We start from the raw sequence: 23993 nt of genomic DNA, 5'->3' as shown, positions 1-23993 counted from the left end.
GTTTCCTGCATGCCTTTGAAGGTAGTAGGTTATTTTCTCACATGCTCTAAGTTCAGAGGAAAATCACATACCCAAGCATATACACATTTCTACTTTCCTTCTTCTTTCCTACTTGCTTTGCGGAGGGTGAAAGTTGGCAGAAAACAGCTTAGATTCTAAGGCCTTTCTGCACTTTGTCTTCTCTGGGATGGGGAGAGAGCCAGCTACCAGATTCCCACAGGGATACTATTGTTTGGTGCCTTTCATGAGTGCATTACTTAAAACTAAGCAGAGCCAGTTCAGTGCTGAAGAGTGTTTGGGACATTTGCTCCCACATTATCAGGCATTACTGAGTGAAGAGGAAAAGATGGAATTTATTCACATAAGCAATAATTTGAGTAGCTATCAAGAAGTACATTTTTCTAATTTCTCTGGTAAGAAGATATTAAGGGCTGTATCACACTGAATAAAACTAGACATGAAGAAAATGTATTTCCACATAAATACTACCTAACCATATCTATATACCATCAAGAAAATGAAAGACAAGCATACTCCATAATAATATTTCACAGAACATGAGAATTTGAAATGTGAAAAAAGTTACATGACATATAATCTGCTATTGCTAATTATCAAGTTAAGATATTTTTAATGAGTTTCTTATGACTTAATGTCTCGGGATAGGTCTTTATTCTAATGGAATGGTATTTTCACATATTTAATACCACAGAATTAAATAGTAATATTTTAAATGCTTCAACTTAATCTGCTCTTGAAGTGAATATAACACTGGATATTTGGGAATATTACTCAACCAATACATATGATCAGTATTTCTACCCTGTACAATATATCCTTTGTGACGATGTTAACTCTTAAGGCTTTGTTCTGGCTCGTCTAAGTTTAAATTTCACTCAGATCAATCCAAAAGAGTCAAGAGAGAACACAATAGTGTTGAATGCCAAATCATACCATGTTTTTAAAATGGTATTCACTTTATAGCTTTAAAAGACAGTTCAGTAATCTCTGGTTGAATACAAAAGATGTGAGATGTGCATTTACTCTGCTTACTACCAAACTCTGACAAAAGAAACCATGTAAGACAGAAAGTTAAAACCCTCAAAGACAAACAGGAAAAGATGACAAAATTTTGGAAGACAGTAAAGTAGATAAACAAGCAGAAACTGATTTAGGTTTCAGTTTTCTCTACTATGCTGGTCCTACAAAGGGAGGAACCCAATTCATTCATGGAAAGGACGAGGAAAGCCAATTCATTCACAGAAAGCAGTAGAAAAGTCAGGAATTAGAGACAGCAGGTATCTCTGAAGACAAGTTTGCAGAATGGATGAAAACAGGATGACTAGCTGAATGTCTACATTAGTAGTAATTAGACTTCCCAGATCTTTTGTCTTGTCTAATCATACAGATTAGGTGATGGCCCTTTCCCAACTGTGGCAGAACCCAGAATTCTTATCTTAAGATGTTAAAACAGAGAAGGTTCAGCTTGGGAACACCATGTAAAACTTAGAGTGACAATGATGAGCTGAAAAAAAGGGGCAGGGCTGAGGATACAGATATGCATTTCAATTAATGCCTGCACACTTTCAGTGAATGCTGAGTCTGAGTCTTCTCCAGTAGGCTTCCATACAACTAGCTATCCAATATATCCCACATAAGGAAGGACAGTTCTTGTCTGGAGAAAAGGACTGGCCCATCACCCTGCAGAGACTGATATTAAAATTGACCCCAAGGGTATTATGATCAGCACATATGGTGTGGAGGGTATCATGGAGAAGACAATGTAGCACAGAGAAGGCAAATAGTGACTCTGTGGCATCTTACTAAACTGATTGATAGTGACTGCAGTGGGTATGGGGGGGACTCGATTATATGGGTGAATGTGGTAACCACATTGTTTTTCATGTGAAACCTTCTAAGAGTGCATATCAATAATACCTTAAAAAAAATAAAATAAATAAAAATAAATATAAGTGACCCGAAGGATTAAATACCAGTTCCCTACTCAATAATCACAAAAAGGGCCACCAAACAATAAAGTCAAGCCACTTGTACAAAACTTCTAATTTGTAAATGCCTCCTTCCTGAATATAAGCAGATACTCAAAGACCATAACACATTTGAGAACAATCTTTAACATGACAGGATTAAAGTAAAAAAAGGAGGGGACACCTCAGAAAATGCAAGGTGCAAATTAAATCTTAAAAGATATTAATATCTTTAGGAATAAAAAGATATTATACATCTATGACACAAGAATGCTATAAAAATTGCACATTCACAGATAAAAAGTCTGGAGATTATGCTTAGGAGAAGATAAAATAGATCATCTCTGGCTTATCCAGATGATTCAACAACTTGCCTAAACATGTTACTCAGAGCTTCCATGATGATTTTCAGTGCTTTGACTTATATATGAACAGGCAAATATGGATTACATTCTCCAAAGAAACGTCTTTAACAATAAAGACAACAACAAAACCAACCAACCAGAACAACTCAGAGTAAAAGATAATTGGCAGAAAGAAAACTTTCCACAAAATCTACCAATATCTTGAGTAGTTATAAGAATATATACATAGAACATGCAGGATTCCATAAAAGAGAGGAAGCATAAGAAAAATAGCTCTTGAAAAGTAAAAATTATAGCAGAAATTAAAAACAAAAATTCAAAGGGCTGAGAAAGTTGAGAAAATCTCCTGGAAATGAAAAAATATAAAAATGTAAACATAAACATATATTTGACAGAAAAATGAGAGTCTCAGAGAACCAGTCCAGGAGATACAATATCCGAACAATGAGCATTAAAGAAACAGAGGAACTAGAGAAAAGAAAATCACAAATAAAATAATGCAAGAAAATTTCCTAGAACATGAATTTCCAGATTGGTGAAGTCCTTGCTAATGGATGAAAACAGATCCTCAACAAGGCACATCATCACAAAATTTCAATACACTTATGTGGCCAAGAAAAGATGGTAAAGATTCCAGAGAAAAAAAATGGACATACAAAAAATCAGAAATCAGAATAGCAACTGGAATTCTTAAAAAGCAAGAATGGAACTTCAAAAACAATAACACCTTCAAAATTGTCAGGAGAATGATTTTAAACCTGGCACTCCATGCTCAATGAAAAGGTCACCTAATTTTCAAGTATAATAAAAATATTTTCAGGCTTGCAAGCTCCCAAAAAATGCATTTCCCATGCAACCTTTTTGAAGATAAAATTAAAGGATTTTATCTTGCTCCACAAAAATGAGAAAGTAAATCAAGAGGCAGACATGGAATATAAGACCAAGAGCTTCAATTCAAGAGATGCAAAGAAAATCCCTAAAAAAATGATAATTGGTGATCCCAAGGGGAGATAGCTGTGCATCAGTTGGGAAGGCTAACCAATCCAGACCAAGGCCTATCTGAAGGCCCCAGATCACTCTCCCATATGAAACTGACATACTACCTGGTGTTTCTGAACATACTGAGATTTATACATCCAGACGAGTTCAAGGTTGAATTAATGATATGTACAAAGAATACAATGCAAGTGAAAAATCAAGACAAGTATTATTCTTTGAAAGGTTTACATGATCATAACATAAATACTGAATATTCTCCTAAAAAATGACATTACTGTATTCAAAAGATGAGGTGAACAGGAAATGATCAGTGATAGGTGACAAGATAGGCAGATGTGCTAAATCCTCACTTTCAGAGTGAAATGGCAATGGCAATAGTTAAAGCCCAAAACTAAAATCATGCAGTGTGGCCTTGTATGCATATGGAAATATGGATGTAAACATCAAACAGAAAGTTATCTTTGGAAAGGTAGAAATAGAAAAGAAAAACTTTAATTTTAATAAAAATAAGAAAAAAATGAAACATTGCCCAGTAGTAAAGGATGTGAGTTTCAAGACTTTAAAGTTAAGCCTAGAACTGTAATGCAATTAAAAAGAAATTTCAAAATACCTAAAGGATAAAAAGATCCTGGAAAACAAATATTAGATGGGGAAGAAGAGGAGCACTGTGAAGAGCAGAAGGGTAGTTTCTCAGGAGCCTTCAAAACCTTGAGGAAAAACTGTATCTCAGAATTTGTACTGACCCAACTATCAATTGAGTATGGGAGAAGACTAAAGATCGTTTTGGCATGCAAGATTTAAGAAAAAAAATACCATCCCTTCCTCAGACACTACAGGAGAATGAGTCTGACAAAAGGAGAGTAAACCAAGGAAGAGATGACGTGACCCAAAAAGAAAAACAGGAAATTGTTAGGAAAATAGTGAAGAAAATCCTAGCACAACAGCTTACAGGAAGGTTAGAGAATTGAGGGCTCCAGGAGGGTATTTTCATAATACCCTCCATAATAGAACTGATATATTTGAACTTCTGAGGTTTAGCATTCCATAGGAGTTTAGCTTCTATAAAACAAGAATAAAAAATTGTTCAAGGAAAGTAACATGACACTATAATGCTTCGCTATATATATTTTCATAGATCTAACTATAACTACTGATTTAATAAAGTTGTCTCTTCACTATTTGGGGAGAATAGAAGAAAGGAAGGAAAAGGAAGGGGGAAAGGGTACAATATATCCAAAATTAAAGAAATAAAAAACATTGCACATATTTAAACATATGGAAGGAAGTATCAAAATAAATACATAAGAGAGGTAAAAGTGGCTCCTCTCTGACATGAGAATCAGGAAAGGAAAGGCAGGAAACTGGCATCTTTCCTTGTATTTCACTTTTTAAACTTTTTACCTCTACTTTGTATTGCTTTTTTTGCATTTAAATAATTTCAAAAAAGATAAATTCTCTAATGATCTAAAATCTTTTTCAAATCAGAGATAAGATCTAATGGTGTTAGCTGCAAAAGGAAAACAAATTCATAAATTATTGTTAATGATGCTTTGAAGGATACATTGCAAAAGACAAAACAAGTAGACACCAGACTAAGCTGATATTCATTTCTTGTGTGGGCTTCATAAAATTATAGTAGACTTCAGTTACTAGATACACAACTGTGGCAGCCACCGTGAAATCCACCAGCCACTGGTATTCTGGAAAGTAATGCAATGCTGAAAAATAAAGGTTTTAAAAAAAAGAGGTTTACTTAACCTTTCATAAACAGCTTAGAAGGATTTATCTATAATTAACTTTAAACATGCTAGCATTTTTTCTATTTGTTGATTTCCAATGTAAGATTTAAAAACATGAGAATCTAAAAGTATAGGAAACAGATTGAGAATGTTGGTATCCAGACTACATTCTTACTACCTCATAAATCATTAGAGCCTGATTAGATTACCAGAAAATATTTAAATTGTTGCTAAAATATACGATTGCAAAAATGGGTTACTATTTTCTGAGTTCATTAGCTATTTTTTTACAGAAATTATAAATCAAGAGTTGTTTTTCAAGAATCTAAGATACAATACCTTAGCTTTAGGATACAATTTGGTGTAAAGTACTAAAATTTTACTTGTACTTTTCATTTCTGTGAAGTAAAAGAGTTATTTTGTTACAGTTATTAACTGCACTAATAGAAGATTAATAATTTTGTGAGTTACTGCAGATTAAAACAATAAATTTAATACGTATAACTTTCATTCTCTCTTTTTCTGCAAGAAAAGCTGATGAAATGCCTGTTGATCTTCCATAAAACTATCCTTTCAACAAACCATCCATCCTTAAGTATTTACATTAAAATTAACATTCTCTGAAAGTAAATATGTTTCCATCTTCCTTTTTATCTCAGATATTCTGGTTTACTTCTGTCACAGTATAGTTCAGATAACATTTTGTATAAGGCCTCCCTCCTAAAAATATGGGAATAAATCATGTACATAAACATCAATTCCTATCTTCTCACTGCCATAAAATAAAATGATCTACATTGCCTTGAAAAACTTTAGTTGTAAAATATGATACCGCAGGATATTTTTAAATCGAACACTTATGCGAAAATTATTTTAAAAATAACATGCCACACAAGGTAAGACTTATTTAAAATATCAAAACAAATTAACCAAACTTATACCCCTATGAAGTCATAGCAAAAATCCCAAATCCCTTTATAACTGGATAAATTCTTTATTTACACCAAGTTAACACTCGATTTGCTTTAAGTTATTTTAGCTGCTTTAGCCATTTTTTTGTTGTGACAGGCCTAATAGCTATGTATAAATAGCTATTATACATAGCTTCTGAATATTAGTGTAAAAGATTACTCTAACATGGTTGCAGGATTCACATCCTCTAAGCTACCCTTCCTCCACTCTAAAAATCACCCAGTTGAGCCATCTGAATAACTTCTGGGAGGAGGACAGGGAAATGGATGAACAAGTAGACAAATATCCATTTTTCTAAAGGTTTCAATTTTTATTAGCAAAAGCTGAAGTATTCTATGCTTCACATCTACTCATTCTAACAAAGGCTTCCTCCAGAGAACTCAGAGCAAACAGCCAAGTGACATTCAAATATTATGTTCTTTAAGAGGTTCTTACGGTAAATAACTAATACAAATAAAGATAGACTCTTAAGATAGGTATTGGGGTATCAATAACACATATATTCAACAAAAGTACAAATTATACATGTTATTGGCTAAATATTTAACCCAGTTACTATATTCTTCTTTTTGCATTCAATAATAAAATTATATATGTGCCTTTAATTGAATATTGAAATCAAAAGAAAACTTAAAAGAGTTCATCAAGCATAGTGGTTTGCATTAAGCTCTTATGACTACATAACAGGCAGAAAACCTCTACTTTTACCTAAATACACATAGACAGCATGCACTCACAAATTATACCTATATAAACATAAATAAAACATCCTCCTATTATTCTGATTACCTGCAATGTTCTTGATATTATGTAGCCAGCTGTTAAACCAGTACCAGCCGCAGTGAATTCTCAAAATAGTGCAAGTGAAAGAAAATATTGAATAAGCTGTGTGCAGAAGCCACATTACCTTCATTTCAATATTTTAGATTCACTCAAACAGCCTAGTTCTCACTGACTGGCTCTACATTTGGTGAGTAACCCTGGCCAAGTTATGTAACCTCTCTGCCTAATAAGTTAAAAAAGAAAAAAAAAGTCAATAAAAGATACATGCCTTATAGAACTGTGAGGATGATTTTGTTAAGAACTCAATTTTAAACTATTAAGTTAATTAGCTAATAATTATTCAATGAACATTAGTTATTAGTTACAATGGCAAAAATCTGTAGTAGGAATCAGGGAGAACATGTACATATTCCTATATTTATACATGTCTGTGAACATTTTATACAAGCAAGCACACATACAGGATTAGTAAAATATGTGAAAACCAATCAAATGACAATATGCTTTAATTTAAATGTTTAAAATTTTTCATGAAAAAGAGCTAAAAAGAAAAAAGAGAATGACATAACCAGTCTTAAAAACCTTAATAATAGACAACTGATTTATATTTTTCCTCATCGACATTTTTAAGTTGCAGGACACCTTACATACACACACGCACACATACACACACACACACGCACACACATAATCATTATAGATGTAGGATCAATTTTCAAATATCTTGAAGCCATTTAGCATAATAAAATAATTTTATGGGATACTAGATGAATTTATTAAGGTTCTTCTGGGGTGGTGTGATTTAACCCAGGAAGGGCCAAATTACATAATGATACTTTATTCAACATTACCAAAACTGTTTTTTAAAAAACTTGTTACTTTACCACCTCACTTACCATGTAAACCATTAGCTATCAAACCCAAAAAAAGAAACCTGGAGCATTTTTACAAACACAAATTCCAAGAACCTACTCTAGATTTACTAAATTTTAAACAGTAAGTATGAAGAATCTTTATTTTTAAGAGTTGCTCAAGAGATTCTGATGTACAGCCAGGTTTAAAAGTTAGTATTTTATACAATATCACCTTAGATGCCTTTCTCTTCTATGATTCAAATAATTTCATTTTAAATTTAAAATCATTATAGTTATTATACAATTGTAAACACTGACATACAGAGAAAAAAAACCAAACTGCTTACTCAGAAACACCTAATGGTAAAAGTGCATCTTGAGTAAGTTTTCTGATTGCTGGTCCAGTTCATTATTCTAAAACCACTTTCCTTTCTACTAAATACAAGACAGAAGTTGAATTACTGTACATACAGGTAATTCAATACAAACATACAAATGCATTTCTGCAAGCTGCATTATAAAAGGAGCAGACTGGAATAGATGGCAAAAAGTCTAAAATTCAAAATAATGAAAACTGATATCAACATGAACTGTGTGACAAACTTGTGTACACCAGCCTGTTCTGAAAAATGGGAAAATTATGCTTACTACAAGTTAGGCAAATAGAAAAAAAAAAAATCACATTAAGTCATTTTGAGATTTTAAGTACTAAAAAAGATTCCATGTTCTGTATGATGGACTTAATGATGAAAAAAACAAAAAAATCTAGCACAAAAATGAAAGTACTTTCACTAGCATAATTTAAAAGAAATTTACAGAGCGCTTTAGCAGGATTTCCCTTACCTAAAGTATCCACTTCTGTAACTGACTTTGTTTCTAGATGGAGGTCAATATCCTTTGGAATGGTTAGTGGCTTACTTTCAATGTGACCATTATATTTCCTATAAAAATCAGACAAGTGACACAAGAAACAAGTTACCTACACTGTTATCCAAGTGCTTGTATTAAACTGATTACAAATGAGGTTTTAAATTTCACAGTGAAAAAGAAGCAGAATTTCTAACATTTCATCAAAAAGGAAGTTAAGGGATTCAAAAGTAGTTTTTAAAAGGGAAGACTACAATCTGTTAATGTGAATTATTACGTGAATATGCAGATTACCAGAGAAACAGTTACCTAAATTAGTGACAAAATCTTGATTGCTATCTTAACAGTTCACCCCATTTCTCCTACTCTCCCTTCTGTAGATTTAAAGACAATCTAACACCTTTCTTTAGGCAAAAAAGTAAAGGCAAATGAGACAAAATGCATCTTTCTTTGAAACACATGTACAAACATGCATGTAAATATATATACATATATGTGTGTATATGTATGTAAATATATATACATAAACAGACCTGTGGCTATAAACAAGTCAGAGATAAAGAAATATATTAAGATTTATGTGCATGAGAAATTCAGAAATGTGTAAGGCTTACTGGGAGTCACTTTTACAAAGAATCACGGATGGAGGAAGAGAAAGGAATTCTTCAGGTGCTTATGTATCATGTTCAAATTTAATTTTTAAAGACAATCAAACATATGTAAAAGTAACAAAGTTTTAATAAAATTAATTATAATATCAAGAAAAAATTTTGCATTTATTCTTGAATAAATATACTCTGGAAAAACCCTGGTAAAAAGATTAATCCACATCAATAAATCAAATAATTATTGCCACAAGGAACAAGACATTGTCACTAGTGCACCTTTTGTTAAATGTAAAGTATTTTCATCATATAAAAGTTATTGTAAAAATAAAATTATTGACTACAAGGCATATATTAACTACAAGGTATGACTACAAAACAAATAACTATAAGAATTCAACTATTTGTAAAATAAACAGTATGCTACATAACAACATTTTACAAATATTGGACATGGTATAGCTATGAATAGGCAGAGGTGGAACAGTGAAGAAGAAATATAGAAACTAAAAACCAACCTGGATTAAAATTCTAATTTTAACTGGTTATGTTAACTTGGACAACTCATTTAACATCCTTTTCCTCATTAGTAAAATATAAATTAATACCTAATATTCAGGGTTGTTGAGTGGATTAAGTAACACTGTGTAAAAGTGCTTTGGAAATCCTAATAATAGGAGGGTATGTTTTACTAAAGGTCATAACTATTGCAATACAGATAAAGAGGTTTACTCTTATATTTCAATGAATTTCAAGGTGTATTTGTAATGGTAAGTGAAAAAGAAAATGGTAACAAGATAGTAAAGACAGTCTTTTCAAATTTTCAACTTCATGTCAAATAATCACTGATGCTTAAAAAAAAAGCACATACAAATATATTAAGCCCAGGTTAATGTACTTTTTATGATATACAGGAGAAATTTGTTGTCACAAACATTTTGTAATATATTAGAATCAAAGTTTCAAGTCCTAAGAAGTCCTCCCCAGGTGAGAAAGCTAAGGACCATTCAGAGAGGCTAATTTATTAACATGCCCTTCCTTGAGAATTCAATTTAAACAAAGATTTTAAATAAAATTTTAAAGCTAGAAGAATTCTCCGAAATTACTATATTTGGTCCTTCTATTTCAAAATTGAAGCCGCTATGGTCTATTTGTGAGATTTATTAGCAGGAAGTTTTCTTTATAAACTTTAAACATCAATACAATATTCAACAGGTAAATGAGAGTGAAGAAATTATACAGTCTACCCTTTTGTTTGAAAAACTTTTGAGAACACAGAGGTCAAAAACAGGCAAATTTGCCCAATATCATCATAATGAGTGGTAGCAAAACCTGGGACAAAAACCAAGCCAACTGGTATCTTCAAATGAGTTGTAGGGTAAAGACAATGGGTTATGGGTCTCGCCCTAAGAACTCCCCACTATATTTTAATATGATGGTTTTATTTTTCCATAATTTAAACACAAAGAAGAAGAAAAAAAACCAAAGTTTTCTAAAGTTAACCATTCTTATGTAAAATAATCACTTCTGTGCTCATATTAGATTACTACATATTAGATTTTCTTAAAAAATGATTCAATACTTTTTAGATCATGAGTTTTGATCTCAACTTTATCAACTGCTTATAGTATAATTAGTAAATGTTCCTTTAACCAAAGAACAAAAATAATTAACAAAAATTGTGTCATCTTTTTAGCACTTTTCAAGTTCAACATTATAACTTACCTATCTTTTTTGCTTTTCCCTTTCGGCTGCTTCCCTGCAAGAATTCTTAATTCTTCTTCTGTAGGATGTTGATACCATCTCAAACTAAGAAAAGAAAAAGAATCTTTTTAAGTAAAGCAATTAAAAATCACCAGAATTATTCATTTATTCTATAAATATTTATTGAGTGTCCTATTTATGAAGACACTGCAGGGAAATAATTAGATGAAAAACTTAATCTGAAACAGATACTGATGTTTAACCCTTAAAAGGGTTTCGATTAAAAACCAGGGAACACTTACCAAGCACTTACTAGATGCCAGACCCTGCAATGATGTTTGCAGGTGTATTTCTTACAACTGACAATGTATTAACATATATTAAGATCATATAGGCTTACTGTTAAAAGTACATGGAGTAAACTCTACAGGCAAGCTGGCAGTATAGTAGCACATTAGAATACTCCACCCATCCTTCATTTACACAGAAGGAATTGATAGTTTTCTTAAAAAGAGTCCTTTGTATGCTCTCAAAACTATAAGTAGTCTTTCTTTTCCTTTCCTTTTCTTCACTCCTTTAATTTAGATGGAGAATTATGAAGTTTAGTGTATAAGAATTAGAGTAAATCACTGTATTTACAAAACCCTTCACTCTTGGCTTTATCTAACTAACCCTTTTCAGTTAGGGCTCCAATAACCGAGTATACTCACCTCCACTACACAGTCCAAACATCCGAACAAATCACTTATTCCCTCCCAAGCACCCACCTCATCATTCTCAATTTCCTGTCTCACCTAAACATCTTATCTACCAGCTACCTAAATTTGATTCTAAAGTTTTATCTTCAGTGTGCCCTTTGCACGTGTTATCATTAATTCAGTTTTTTGACTCTTAAAATTCTCAACTTGCCTGCTTGTCTAAAAGAACTTTAGTTCAGCATATCTTCCTCTTTCCTCTGACTACGGCAAAACTCTTTAACTGGTCTTGCTTTCTCCTGGACACTCCCCTAAATGCATTCTAATCCCATCTTCAGTTATTTTTCCATGATGCAAATCTTATAAAGGTATATGCCTGTCTAAATTCTTTCCAAGACTCCTCACAGGGCAAAGCACTAAGGCAACTAGGCAAAGACTCTGCATAAGGAAGGTCTTGCTGTCATAACAGAGAAACACACAGCTAGTACTGCTAGACCTTCCAATTTTCAATTACAAAAATCTGGATTTTTAAAGTGAAACAACCCAATTTTTAAAAATGTTAGAATGTTTGCTATCTTGATTTTAAAAAGCTAGCAACTGATTTGCTGTTTTTAAAAATACTGCAGAATAGGAAATTTGAGTAATGTTAAGAAATTTGATATTTAAGAAATGGTTAAAATTTTAGCTATAACAATGGGATTACAGGAACTTTTTAAAAGCAAAAATAAAATAATATTTGCTACAAAATAGTATGTTGGTGGGAAGGAAGATGAAGAAAACACAGATGAAACAAGTTGGCCACTAGCTATTGTGATGAGTACATAGGAGCTCATTATATTCATTATAAATTCATTATTATTCTGTCCACTCTTTGTATATGTTTGAAAATTTCCATTAAAGTTAAAACACATCACAAGGCCCAAATGCATATACGGTTTGTGACCTTCTCTTTCCACAGCCTTTCATGATCTGACTACTGTCTACTTCACCAGACTCATCTTTAACAATTCCCTGTTTGAACATGACATTCTAGCTAGACTAAATGCCATTTTATTCCAAACTCTTCCGTCCCTTGGTGTTTCGCCATATATTCTTCTCTCTGCTTGTAAAGACCTATGCTCCTATCTAACTCCTCATTTACCTTTTACTGTTTATAAGGCCATCTCTCTATGGTATAATAAAGAGTATATCTTTATTTGATTTATTAGATATATATAGAACTGGAAATATAGAATATATCCCAGTTCTTGGCATGGAGCTGCAAAAGCCCTTGGGATTTCCTGAGTGATAAGGGGGTGTCTTTGTTATGGTATGAAGGGACTCATGCTGTACTTCCACATAGCTTCAGTTTGGGCACTGGTCACCAGAAATATCAACCATGTGATTAGAGGGGTCTTTCAGCCACCTGAACTCCAGGACAGAGAGAGGGCCTGAAGATTTAAGTTTAATCATGTGACTAGTGATTCAAAATCATCCATATATAATGAAACTCCATAAAATCTCTGGACAAAGAAGCCCAGAGAAGCTTTCTGATTGGTCAACACAACACACAGGATGTACCTAAAAGTACTCTGATTCCACAGGGTGAGCAAGGAAACTCTCTGAGCTCCTTTCCAAACCTCATCCTATGTGTAATCTTTATAATAAAATTGCAATCATAAGCACAGCACTTTCCTAAGTTCTAGTTGCTTTAGCAAATTATTGAACCTAAGGGGGTCATGGGAATGCCCTTATTTGTAGCCAGCAGCAAGTTGTCAGAAGTATGGGTGGCCTGGAGATCCCAATAACTTGCAGTTGGTGTCTGAAGACTGGGCATTCTAAGAGAGGCCTTTGTCTTTAACCTGTGGTGTCTGTACTAACTCCAGAAACAGTCAAAACTGAATTGCACTTGGTTATCAGGCCAACTGGATTAAAATAGAATATTCCTTTAACTGATTCTTGAAGAGATTATTTTTATGACTTAGTTGTTTTTGTATACTTCAAAACTGGTAGTTACTGGCATATAGTAAGTGCTCAAAAAGGATCATTGAACCAACATGAATTCAGTTCTCCACTTAAGTTTAAGGGTTTTAAAATAAAATATATACCCCAACCCAAAAGTCCCTAAACTGTAATTAACTTGGGTTGAGGAAGCACTTCCTGAAATCTTGATTGAAGTCCAGAATTTTAACTTACAGTCGATTCTTGTTATTCGCGGTAGTTATGTTCTATAAAGTCGCCGCGAACACTGAACCATTGCTCCTAGGGGAAATACAGGGTTAGGTTCCTGTGAGCCTCTGGTCACAACATTTTCATCAACCAATCAATATGAAACCTTGTTTTATGCGTGTTTATGTTTAAATATACCTTATTTAATATATACTGTTGATTCAACATAAGATTCACAGCCAACGGCACTGTAGCTCAACCCTAAACAAAGCTTATCTAATAACTGTAATCATAAGTATATTATTTTCCTGACTTCTGTGACTATTTCAAGTGAATTTCTCCACAGGGTACATGACAGCTTTCTCGTGCTTAGGAACACTGGATGGCACTTCAGCACTATGCTTTGGGGTCCCTTTAAATAGTAAAATCACCAACAAAAAGCAAAAATGTGAAAATATGACTAAATAGACCATGAGAAGGACAGCTGTTTACAATATGAGAGGTGAAACAAGAAGGTTGCAGCTGAGAACATGGGCATTAAGCCATTCAAATTTTTTGCCACTCTGTATGTGTCAGGGAAAGAGCTTGAAAGCACTACAAGCAAGGATTTAGGGGTAGCAAATACATTTTAGCAAGTAAGCAAATCAGAAATATAGATACTATGAATGATGAGGACTGAGTATATGTAACATTTAGAAGAACATATAAGCAATAACTCATTTAAAACAACTAAAATTAGTTATTTAGATATGAGAAGTAAGTAATGAGTAGAACTCTTAGTACAGGAAAACTTACATTTAAGCCCTATAAAAATGAAATATTTTAAGACCCTTACATTTTTTAGGTCCCATTTTCTTTTTAAATATACTCAAGCTAGTTTAATTTTATTTTGTGAAACATTTTTCTAAAATAGGTTGAATTTATTACACTTCTTACTGGATAACTTCATAAGTAACAATTATTGTTCAAAGCTGAACTGAAGGATGCTGGGTGTTCTTAAGGCCACTTGTAGTCAGTTACTACTCCATCCATCCATCCATCTACCCATCCACTCATCATACATTTAGGGAGCCCACAATGGTAAGTACTCTGCTATGCAATTGAGATATAATCACACACAATAAAACCAAAGTCAATGCTTTCTTGATGCTTATATCACAGTTGGGGCAGAATTTAACAAATTTTTTTAAAATGACAAGAATCATAAATTGGATACTAAGCAAAAAAAACAAACAAGTGGTGAGAATCAAAGAGACAAACTTTAGGTACCAGGTTAGGAAAAACCTCTCTAAGATAACACTTACCAGCCAACTAGAGGATAAGAAGAATGGAACGAAGAGCATTACAGGCAGAAAACAGCATGTCCAAAAGCAAAGGTATTAAAATAACATAGAACACTGCAGTAACCAAAAGGCCAACGAAGCAGTAGTACCACGTGCCAGGAGAAACGTAAGAGAGAGGCTAAAAAGAAAAGGGAACAGATCATGCAAACTTTCCTGGTTTACATAATGGAGTTTATAGATTTTAAGTTAAAATAATGGTCTCAAAGCAGGAGAGAGAAATAACTGGATTTAAATTAAGAACTCTCTTGTTGCTCTGTGAATTAAAGGGAGGCAAGAAGAGCAAGGTGATATATTTTGGATATTGAATTAAGTGGTCTTGCTAATGGACTAAAGGTAGGGAGTGAAAACAAGTAGGAAATGATGGATGATATCTAATTTTTAAGGAAGTGGTGGTATATTTTCTGAAATAAAACAGAGCAGGAAGAACTCAAGAATTTAAACATGCTTGAGTTTCTAAATACCTATGTGATAGCAAACAAAAATATTAAGGGGTAACTATATATGTGTGTGTGTATGTATGTGTATATATATATATATATATATATATATATATATATATATATAAAACTGTATTAGATCTAGAGCTCAGATATAAACTTGGGGTCATCACATAATTATATAAATCTGTAGGAATAAGATCACCTAAGAAAATAAAATGTGGTAGAAGGCTACACAGTACATAAGAAAGTGACAAAGTAAGAGTTTATGAAGACAATGCACGTAACAAATTTGGCTACTAAGGAAAACGGGGAAATATGCCAAAATTAAGGAATGGACATGGGAGGGCTCTTTTAGGGAGCTTAGGGAGCAGAGTTGTGACTATTTGCTGTTGTTACTGTTGTTATTACGTTTAATGGCAGAGCTTTAAAAAAGAAAAGAAGTGTGCATGCTAATAGGAACAACCCAACATAAATGAAGCAATTAATGATACAGAAGAGAGGAAATGGCTAAAGAAGCAAAGATGGTTAGAGTGAATGGGGTACAGAGCAGAAATGCAGCATTGGGTCCTGACAGGATACTTCCTCCATGGGCCAAAATTAAAATATATAAACAGCAAAAAAAGAAAAAAGAGGGGTTACACATGTTACTAGGATTATGGGTTTTTTGGTGAAGATAAGAATGGTGGATGGGCTCTGGTTTTAAGATCTTAGACTGAGTCTGGGGAAGGCAAGCATGCTGTTTGAGGAGAAAGGATCTGGGTTGAAAAAATTGTCTGAAAAGTGAAACATACAAAGACTTATAGGCACCATGGAAATGCCATCTAGGTCTGAGATCATGAATTCAAAGTAAACCCTAGAATACAGCTCCACCATTTTCTTCAACAGTCAATGGTTCATACACATATGAATGATTCCATATCATATGGTTCCCATCTAATTTGCTTCTAGGTTCTGGTCTCAATTTTTAGTCTTTTCCTATGTTGTTAGTGGGTATTTCTATCTCAGAGAAATGACTTACAATCTGCTTACAACTGCTACACTATGCCTTTTTAATGTGAGCTTGGGAGACAGATATAAAAGTTTGTTAGCTTTAGGTTTCTCGGAGCACTTAATAATTGTTACAAAAATATAATTTGAGAAAAATGTTTTATGTTAATATGTTAAGCAAAAGGAACATGGCAAAATTACACATATGATATAACCACAATTATGAGGGGAAAATGTGAAAAGATTAAAAGGAAATACAACAAAATTTACACAGTGATTGTGACTGCCTGATAGAAATATGGTCCATTACCTCCTATTTTTCCTTTTTATCAGTTTACTATCTTTTTCTAAATAGTAGACATGTATTGTTTGTAACAGATAAAATCAACTTTAAAAAAATAAAAAAGCATTCATAAGAACTTACTAAAAAATGGAACCTCTTGCATTTAAATTAAATGTATTAATTTCAGTATATTTTATGACTTTACCCTGGCTATTCAGTGGCTTTTTTTCAGTTCATATTGTTAGCAGTGTCTCAGATAATAAAACCAACATGGTGCTGTAATCCTCTAAATTAGGAAAATAATTTTTCAGTAATTTTCATATATAAATCTCTTACATAAAATATCAGACCCTTCTTACTACTACCTCAAAATGGTGAATACTACACAGCTCAATAGCGGTGAAAAAATATGTATCAAAAAATATGGAATATATTGACCTAGACTGTTTAAAAAATGTAAGCAGCAATGTCATTTAAAGCAAACCACTTCTAAAATTTGCAGAACTAAAAATTTCAGAAATTTAAAATGGAAATCTAAACAGGAACAAATATGGAAAAGCTTAGTACTGAGTTCAAGCTAAAAAAAGAAAAAAATTAAGGGAAAACAAATACCACTTAAAATCTCAGACCATTTAGCACAAGTAACTAAAATACTGTTTGTTATACATTCTCTTATTATTTATTAGAAATTTTAATAGAATATCATGACATTCTAGAATTAGAAGTTAAGACAGCTAAGGCAAGGACTGCAAGGACTCAGGCATTCCATACGAGTAGTAGCTGAACCTGTCCCTTAGGTCATATGTCCCACCTACTGTGCATTTGAATAGTAGGTTTCTCTCACCAAAGGGAACTTGGAGATTCTTGATCAGGCAACATGCAGAAGAGAAAAGGCAAAACGAATATGAAGTTGTTGTTACACCCTCTTTACCCAATATAGGAGGAAACAAAATCAGAGTACATTCAATAATAATATATTTTTGATGAGAGACATGTAATGGGAAATAGACCAATGTGAGAGCCTAGGGAGATAAAGGGGTAGAGAAGAATGCATGAGGTTTGAGCTGAACAATCAGGAAAATGGAAAGCAGGTTCAGCAAGGAAGCTATTATAGAGAAAAAACAAAATCCTACTCCTCATGCAAAACCCACTATTCAAATGTACGAAGAATGTAACCTATAACTTACCTCTCCATGAAAAGAGGGGCAAGCAAACTTCAAAACAAAAAGGAACTTTATTTACAATAGAAAGTAGAGAATACTTTAGCTACAAGTAAGTGGTATGCTGGACATGATAAAGAACATCTTTAGACAATCTGAACTGTTAGAAAAAGTGTTCCTTATGTTAGAGAAAAACTGCTTTTCCCTAACACTAAAGGTACAAGGAAACCAACTTCTTGTGATTTTTTGTCCCTCTGGGCAGGGAGGAAGGAATAGAGCAATCTAAGACCACTAGACTCTCCACAGTTGGGTTTATCAAGGTCAATAATATATGTTCACAAGTTATAGGCAGAAGAGATCTTGTTACTGAAGTTCTTATTAAAGCAGGAATCCCTTCAACAAAATATAATATTCATGCAAAAAGGTATGTTAAAAAGCAGAATAACATTTTCTAGAAGAAAAATATTTTACTATTAAGCTCAAAAAATGGAATACAAAATATTTATAAATTAGTAGTGTTGAATACATTTAATCTCGAGTGGTAAGGTAAGAGGTATAGTTTGAAAGGTTGTTATTTCTTAAAATTCTACTCCATATTAGCATGCTTTGGGTAACCAAAATCAATGCTGATGTGCCCTTACATTACTTTGGAAGAAAAGTTAGCTATGTAGTCACAGAGAAGCTGTGAGGATACTAAGTGAGGAGACATCATACACTACCTATAACCTGAGGGATATCTTTTAAAAGGCCAAGTACAGCTAGGGGGAAAAAATTTTTTTAAATAAAATATTCTATAAACTGCCAGCAGAAGTCACAGTGGTTGTAGAAAAGTTCACCTCTACTAAATCCAAAACTCTGTTCAAGTATGTTAGTTCTAGGACAAGGTCTGGAGTTGAGGAGCAGCCATAAACCAAATTGAGACTGTGAAACAGACATGCAGAGTAGGAAGGCTGGGTCTGTTTCACTTTTCTGTATGTGAACATAAGTAAAGTTAGAATTTGTTTTATTTGTAAAAATGGAAACAACATCACCTACAGCAGAGAAGGACTAAATATACAATAACCCTGCTTTTATTTCCTAGGTACAATGAAAACTACATTTCCCAGACTCTGTTGCACCTGAGCCTGAACTAGTCATAGGGCTTCAGCTTATGTAATATGGCAGAAATGATGCATCTACTCAACTCGGCCCCTCAGTCTCTTGAAAGATGCACAGCCCACTGCCATAGCATCCTAACAGAGGACTCAGAGAGAGCGAGAGGGAGAAAGGAGCCCCAAGACAGAAGAAGTCCACAATGCCTAAGTCACCACTTAGAGGGTGGCTAAATCCTGGAAACCCCACTTCACGAAGGCTCTACCTGGAAGATGCCAATCCCTTTCTGATTCCCTCTATGTGACCCTGCTACAAATCTGAGGAAGATGAATGAGAAACTTTTAAGTTTAGACACTGAGGATTTCTGAGGTCATAATATACCCAATGCATCTCTTTTCCTACCTAGCTCAGTGTGTACACATCCAAATGAGGTAACAGAAATAAAAATTTTATCAGTATGTTGTTTTATTAACACTGTAAAGGTAGTATCAATTGAATTAAATCAGGCTAAAGACTATGCAGTTTTTAAAAAAACTAAAGGTGTATAATACTAATGGCAATACATAAATGTTATTTAGCAAGACCTAGAAACTAGTTAATTTTTATATTAAAAACCAACAAGCTTCTAATTTATAAGCAAAGTTGCTTATCCCTTCAAACTATTGATTTCTTCAGGAAAATGGCAGGCTTACTCACTCAGTCAACATAACAGAATTAGGTGCCACTTCAACCCCTCTACTCCAAGAGACACGGGTCGATAAGAGATAAGGACATTATGATACAGAAAGAGAAGCCATACTTTTAAGAAAAATATAGAATACTTACTTATAATTTGAATATATGATACTTGTGGAATAAATATTAAGACAACATATACAGAAACTAAAAAGAAAATTTCTTCTATCACATTCATGATTAAACTATAATGGTATCTATACACTTATTACCTTGAATAGTTCTATTAAACATAGTCACTTCTGAGCCATCCTACACTATTCATAATTTTAAAAGTCCTCATGAGCCTCTCCCCTTAAATTACTTTAAGCATTTTATAGTCAATAAAGAATTCCCTCAGATCTTTCTTTTATCAACTCAGCAGCATCATATGGTTTATAAAGCAAACTATCATTTTGGATCAATATTCTTACATGAGCAATTTAGAAGGGATGTAAGAGAGCATCATTTCATTACAAAAGGTTGGTAAAACAATAATTATCCCAAAGGTATAAAAATCAATAATTTGAAGCTAGGTAATAACATTCAGTAATTTGGCTTCATGATCTAAAATTTTCAGGATAACATTAAAGTAGGTAGATGATCTTAAGAACACAAACCCAAACGAAGTAACAGGGAGGAAATGAAACTAACCATAGCCTAAAAAAATTACTAGAAAGTTCTGATTGGTATCTTTGGAACTGATATAGAATTACAGACAGCATTAATTAACATTAAAGTTAATCTTTACAAAAACAAATTAAGATCACAAAAAAAATCTACTTTATTTTTAAAGGTTGAGTTTCCCTCAAATTAGTTTGTGTATTTATGACAAATACTTGTCAAAAAGTAAAGATTTAAAATATAGTACATTATTCCAATATTAACAAAGAGAAGAGAATCAGGTTTCCAATTTCTTAAGTTTTAGTTTTTACTGATGAACACAAGTTTTATAGAAACAACTGGAAAGCAGATTATGTAAGAACATGGAAACTGCCTATAGACTAAAATGGGATAAGATTGCCAACATCTTTATAGTCAAAAAAGATCTGGAAGTCTCACTAGAGACTCATCACAAACAGAGTCTAGAAATGTGCAATTCTTGGTAGAAAATAAGCTCCCTTAATGTATTTTTCTAGTTTATTAATTCAGATTCCATTTATTTAGAATTAATGATAATTTGCCCAGCTGTTTCCCTTTTATAATCTATGAAAAGGGTTTCCTAAGCCAAAAAAGTAAACAAGATTGCACAGTGCCATACACCTACACAGCTAAATACTAGTTATATGTGATAGAATTCTTCAATTTTACTAAAACTTTAGTCATTATTTATTTTGCTAATAAACATGTTTTTAAACAGCTGTTCTCTCACACATTCCATACACATGTGTGTGTATCAGTGTTCAAAAACACTTTTAAGCAGTTGTGAATATTTTTCTATAAACACTGATATGGAAAAAGTTTAACACATAGAAAAGAATAAAAATAACTAAATACTACAAAATAATTTCTATGAAGGAACTCTAAGCTTTGTTGATAGAATGGTCCTGAATTTAAAGGCTTTTATGTCTTAACAGTATATGAAATCATTAGTGGATGAGAGTGATCTATGGTTTTATAACTTCAAAAGCTCTAAATAAAAGAAATGGACAAATAAATAACAAAATTGGTTATTTACTAGAGATGAATAATTGGGACTAAAACTATAGTCATAGTACCAAATCTACAATTTATCTTTCATAATTACACAGGATTCTGGCATGTATTTCTGCATGCAGAGTTTTCTTGTTTTTACCTCAAGGTATCTCCTACATTCAACTTCTTCACTTTTGATTTTACTATTTTATTAATAAATAATAAAGCAAAGCAACTTAGCTCCTCTGAGGAAAGAATGGGGATAGTTATAAGCTTATAATGCAGTAGACAAAATTAAAATCCTACAAAATAACTTCACCCCCTCCTTGCTAAATTAAAGTTTAAATTCTTTGCAGTAATACAAAGAACCCCTAACTCTGATAATAAACTCTCAACTGAGTCACCAATAACAAGACATATGCTTTGAGTCATTTTTTCCAATAATGGGGAAAATATTTAGTATTTTACAGTCTCATTCCCTTATAACCAAGTGTTTTTAAAGGTAACTAGGAGAGTTATGTGGTATTTTTAGTAGCCATGACCATAAGGGTAAAGTTTAAGAAGCAGGGATGGAATTCTTGACCATAACCCTATTATCTTTGTGCTAAACAGATCAACTACTAGTATCTCAAGTAAGAGAAGGAAGAAAGCTAGATTTCTCTCCTAAGTTTCCTTCTGTCATATCTTTTTGAAAATAGAAATTTGTGTTTAATTAATCAGATTGATAAAATAGAGATTTGAAAGTGCCTGTCACAATCAGCCTATCCTTGCCTTACCTGCCATTACAGAGTAGCCATCGAGCAAGAGAATAGTGAGGTATAATCTTCTGCATGACACTGGCCATCACCATGGTAACAACCAGCTGTATACCTATCACACCCTGTGTAAAAAAATAAACAAACAAGTTTAACAACGAGTGAATTTAAATCTGAGGACACTGATGGAAAACTTTCTATACATGTTGAAAGTTATACTTTAAGAAAAGTGAATTTACTATTAAAATATTTATTTTCTAGTTTTTAGGCATTCAAGAACACATATATTTAAACTTAAAATATTTAATTTTATCATAATCCTCTACTAGTTACCCAAGAATCACATCCACGTGAATAAAAGTTAAATGAATTAAATTAACATACCTATTAAAAATGTATTTCCAAGAAATGTTTTCCATTACATAAGAGTACCAAAATGAAGTGAAAAGTAGTGATTTTTTTCTTCCTTCCCCAAACTTACTCTAATCAAAAAGCTGTATGCCTATTTTTTAATTCTAGGCTTGTAGTGAATGATTAAAGAGCATTAACTATATTAAGCATAATGGCAGGTCTGGCCTGAAGTCACTAGAAAAGAAAATTGAATTCATGCTATCATCACCAACTTCCAGTGGGCGGGCCTTCAACAATGTCTAAAAATCCCCTTAGTTTGTTCTCCATGACCGCTTTTTCAAACTTTCTCCCATCTCCTCAACCCTCCAACCTCTTCTCAAGTCACTCCGCAAAGAACATCTTCTACTTCAGAGAAAATAAATACCATCAAATGGGAACTCTGACTTGCCACAAGTAGCTCATAATCACTTTATCTACATGCGTCTTTCCATGCCCTCTAGAAGAGGACATCTTCTATATAAAGCAAATCCCTATATCTGTGCTTCCCAGGGCCCATCTTCTCTGATTTTTAGGAAATGCAACGACTTGATAGCTTCCTTCCTAGATCTGCTTTAAGATCTTGTCTACTTAAATCCTTCCTTCAGCATTTTTAACAGCTACAAATATTAGAAAAATATTATTTTTCTAAAACAATACTTTTTCCTTATCCTATTGCCCTCCTTCTTCCTATTTACAATTTTCAAAAGACTTGCTCTGTTTCTGTTCTCATATCCTTGCACAGTTCCCATCTGACTTCTCCTTCAGCCCATTCCACTGAAATACCTACCATCAAGATTGCTTCATCTTGCCAAATTATCATTCCTTATCTTAAATCTCAGCAGTGTCCCACAAGGTCTACCACCCTTGCTTTTACTCCCACCTTCATGATCAATTCTTCAGACTCCTCTTTGCTAGCTCTTATTCTACTCAAACAGTCCAAAAATAAAGTTGAATTCCTACCTCAAACTTACTACATCAAACTAGTACATAAAAAAATATAAAACTGTTTAAAAAGAAATAAGTCCAAACTGCCTGGGGTTGAAAATGCCATCTATTAGCTGTATGCTTTTGTACAGGTTTATTTAATATTCTGTACCTCTAACTCCTCTTCTATAAAATGAAGCTAATTCAACCTACCTAATCAAGCTCATAAAGTAAGCAGTCAGTATGCATTAGTACTATTTGTTGTTATTGCCATTATTATCACTACTATTGTAGGATAACATTTTTTTTCAAGTTCAAGAATAGAGAAGGGCTTTTCAAAAAAAAAAGTAGTCTCCTAAGTGATAAAAGAAGACAAAAAAGGTGAAAAAAATCAAATTTCATTGAACAAATTATTCAATCAACTTGTTCATTGTAACATACAAATTGTGGGATGTCAACAGTGGGGAGGTTGTGCATATGTGAGGACAGGAGTATATATAGGAACTCTGTACTTTCTGATTAATTTTGCTGTGAACCTTCTATAAAATGAA

The 23993-nt window shown here is 32.9% G+C and overlaps 1 protein-coding gene across 9 annotated transcripts in view; it reads right to left on the bottom strand.

Annotated features, from left to right (window-relative positions):
* Positions 1-23993, bottom strand: part of TMEM161B (transmembrane protein 161B) — a 65924-nt gene that overhangs the window by 23951 nt on the left and 17980 nt on the right. For 2 of the 9 annotated variants that reach the window (XM_036925642.2, XM_036925641.2), the window contains exons 2-5: positions 22150-22253; positions 10898-10981; positions 8544-8641; positions 4914-5070 (exon numbers count right to left, since the gene is read on the bottom strand). In XM_036925642.2, coding sequence (XP_036781537.1) covers positions 4914-5070; positions 8544-8641; positions 10898-10981; positions 22150-22253 — 443 coding nt within the window. Of the gene's footprint in view, positions 1-4913; positions 5071-8543; positions 8642-10897; positions 10982-13746; positions 13813-22149; positions 22254-23993 lie in introns of those variants that run through there. The other 7 variants (XM_036925651.2, XM_036925644.2, XM_036925643.2 and 4 more) reach the window with 6 other exon arrangements.

The sequence above is a fragment of the Manis pentadactyla genome, chromosome 2 (genome assembly GCF_030020395.1).
Source record: "Manis pentadactyla isolate mManPen7 chromosome 2, mManPen7.hap1, whole genome shotgun sequence".
Lineage (NCBI taxonomy): Eukaryota > Metazoa > Chordata > Mammalia > Pholidota > Manidae > Manis > Manis pentadactyla.
This window is presented reverse-complemented; position numbering and strand designations above follow the sequence as displayed.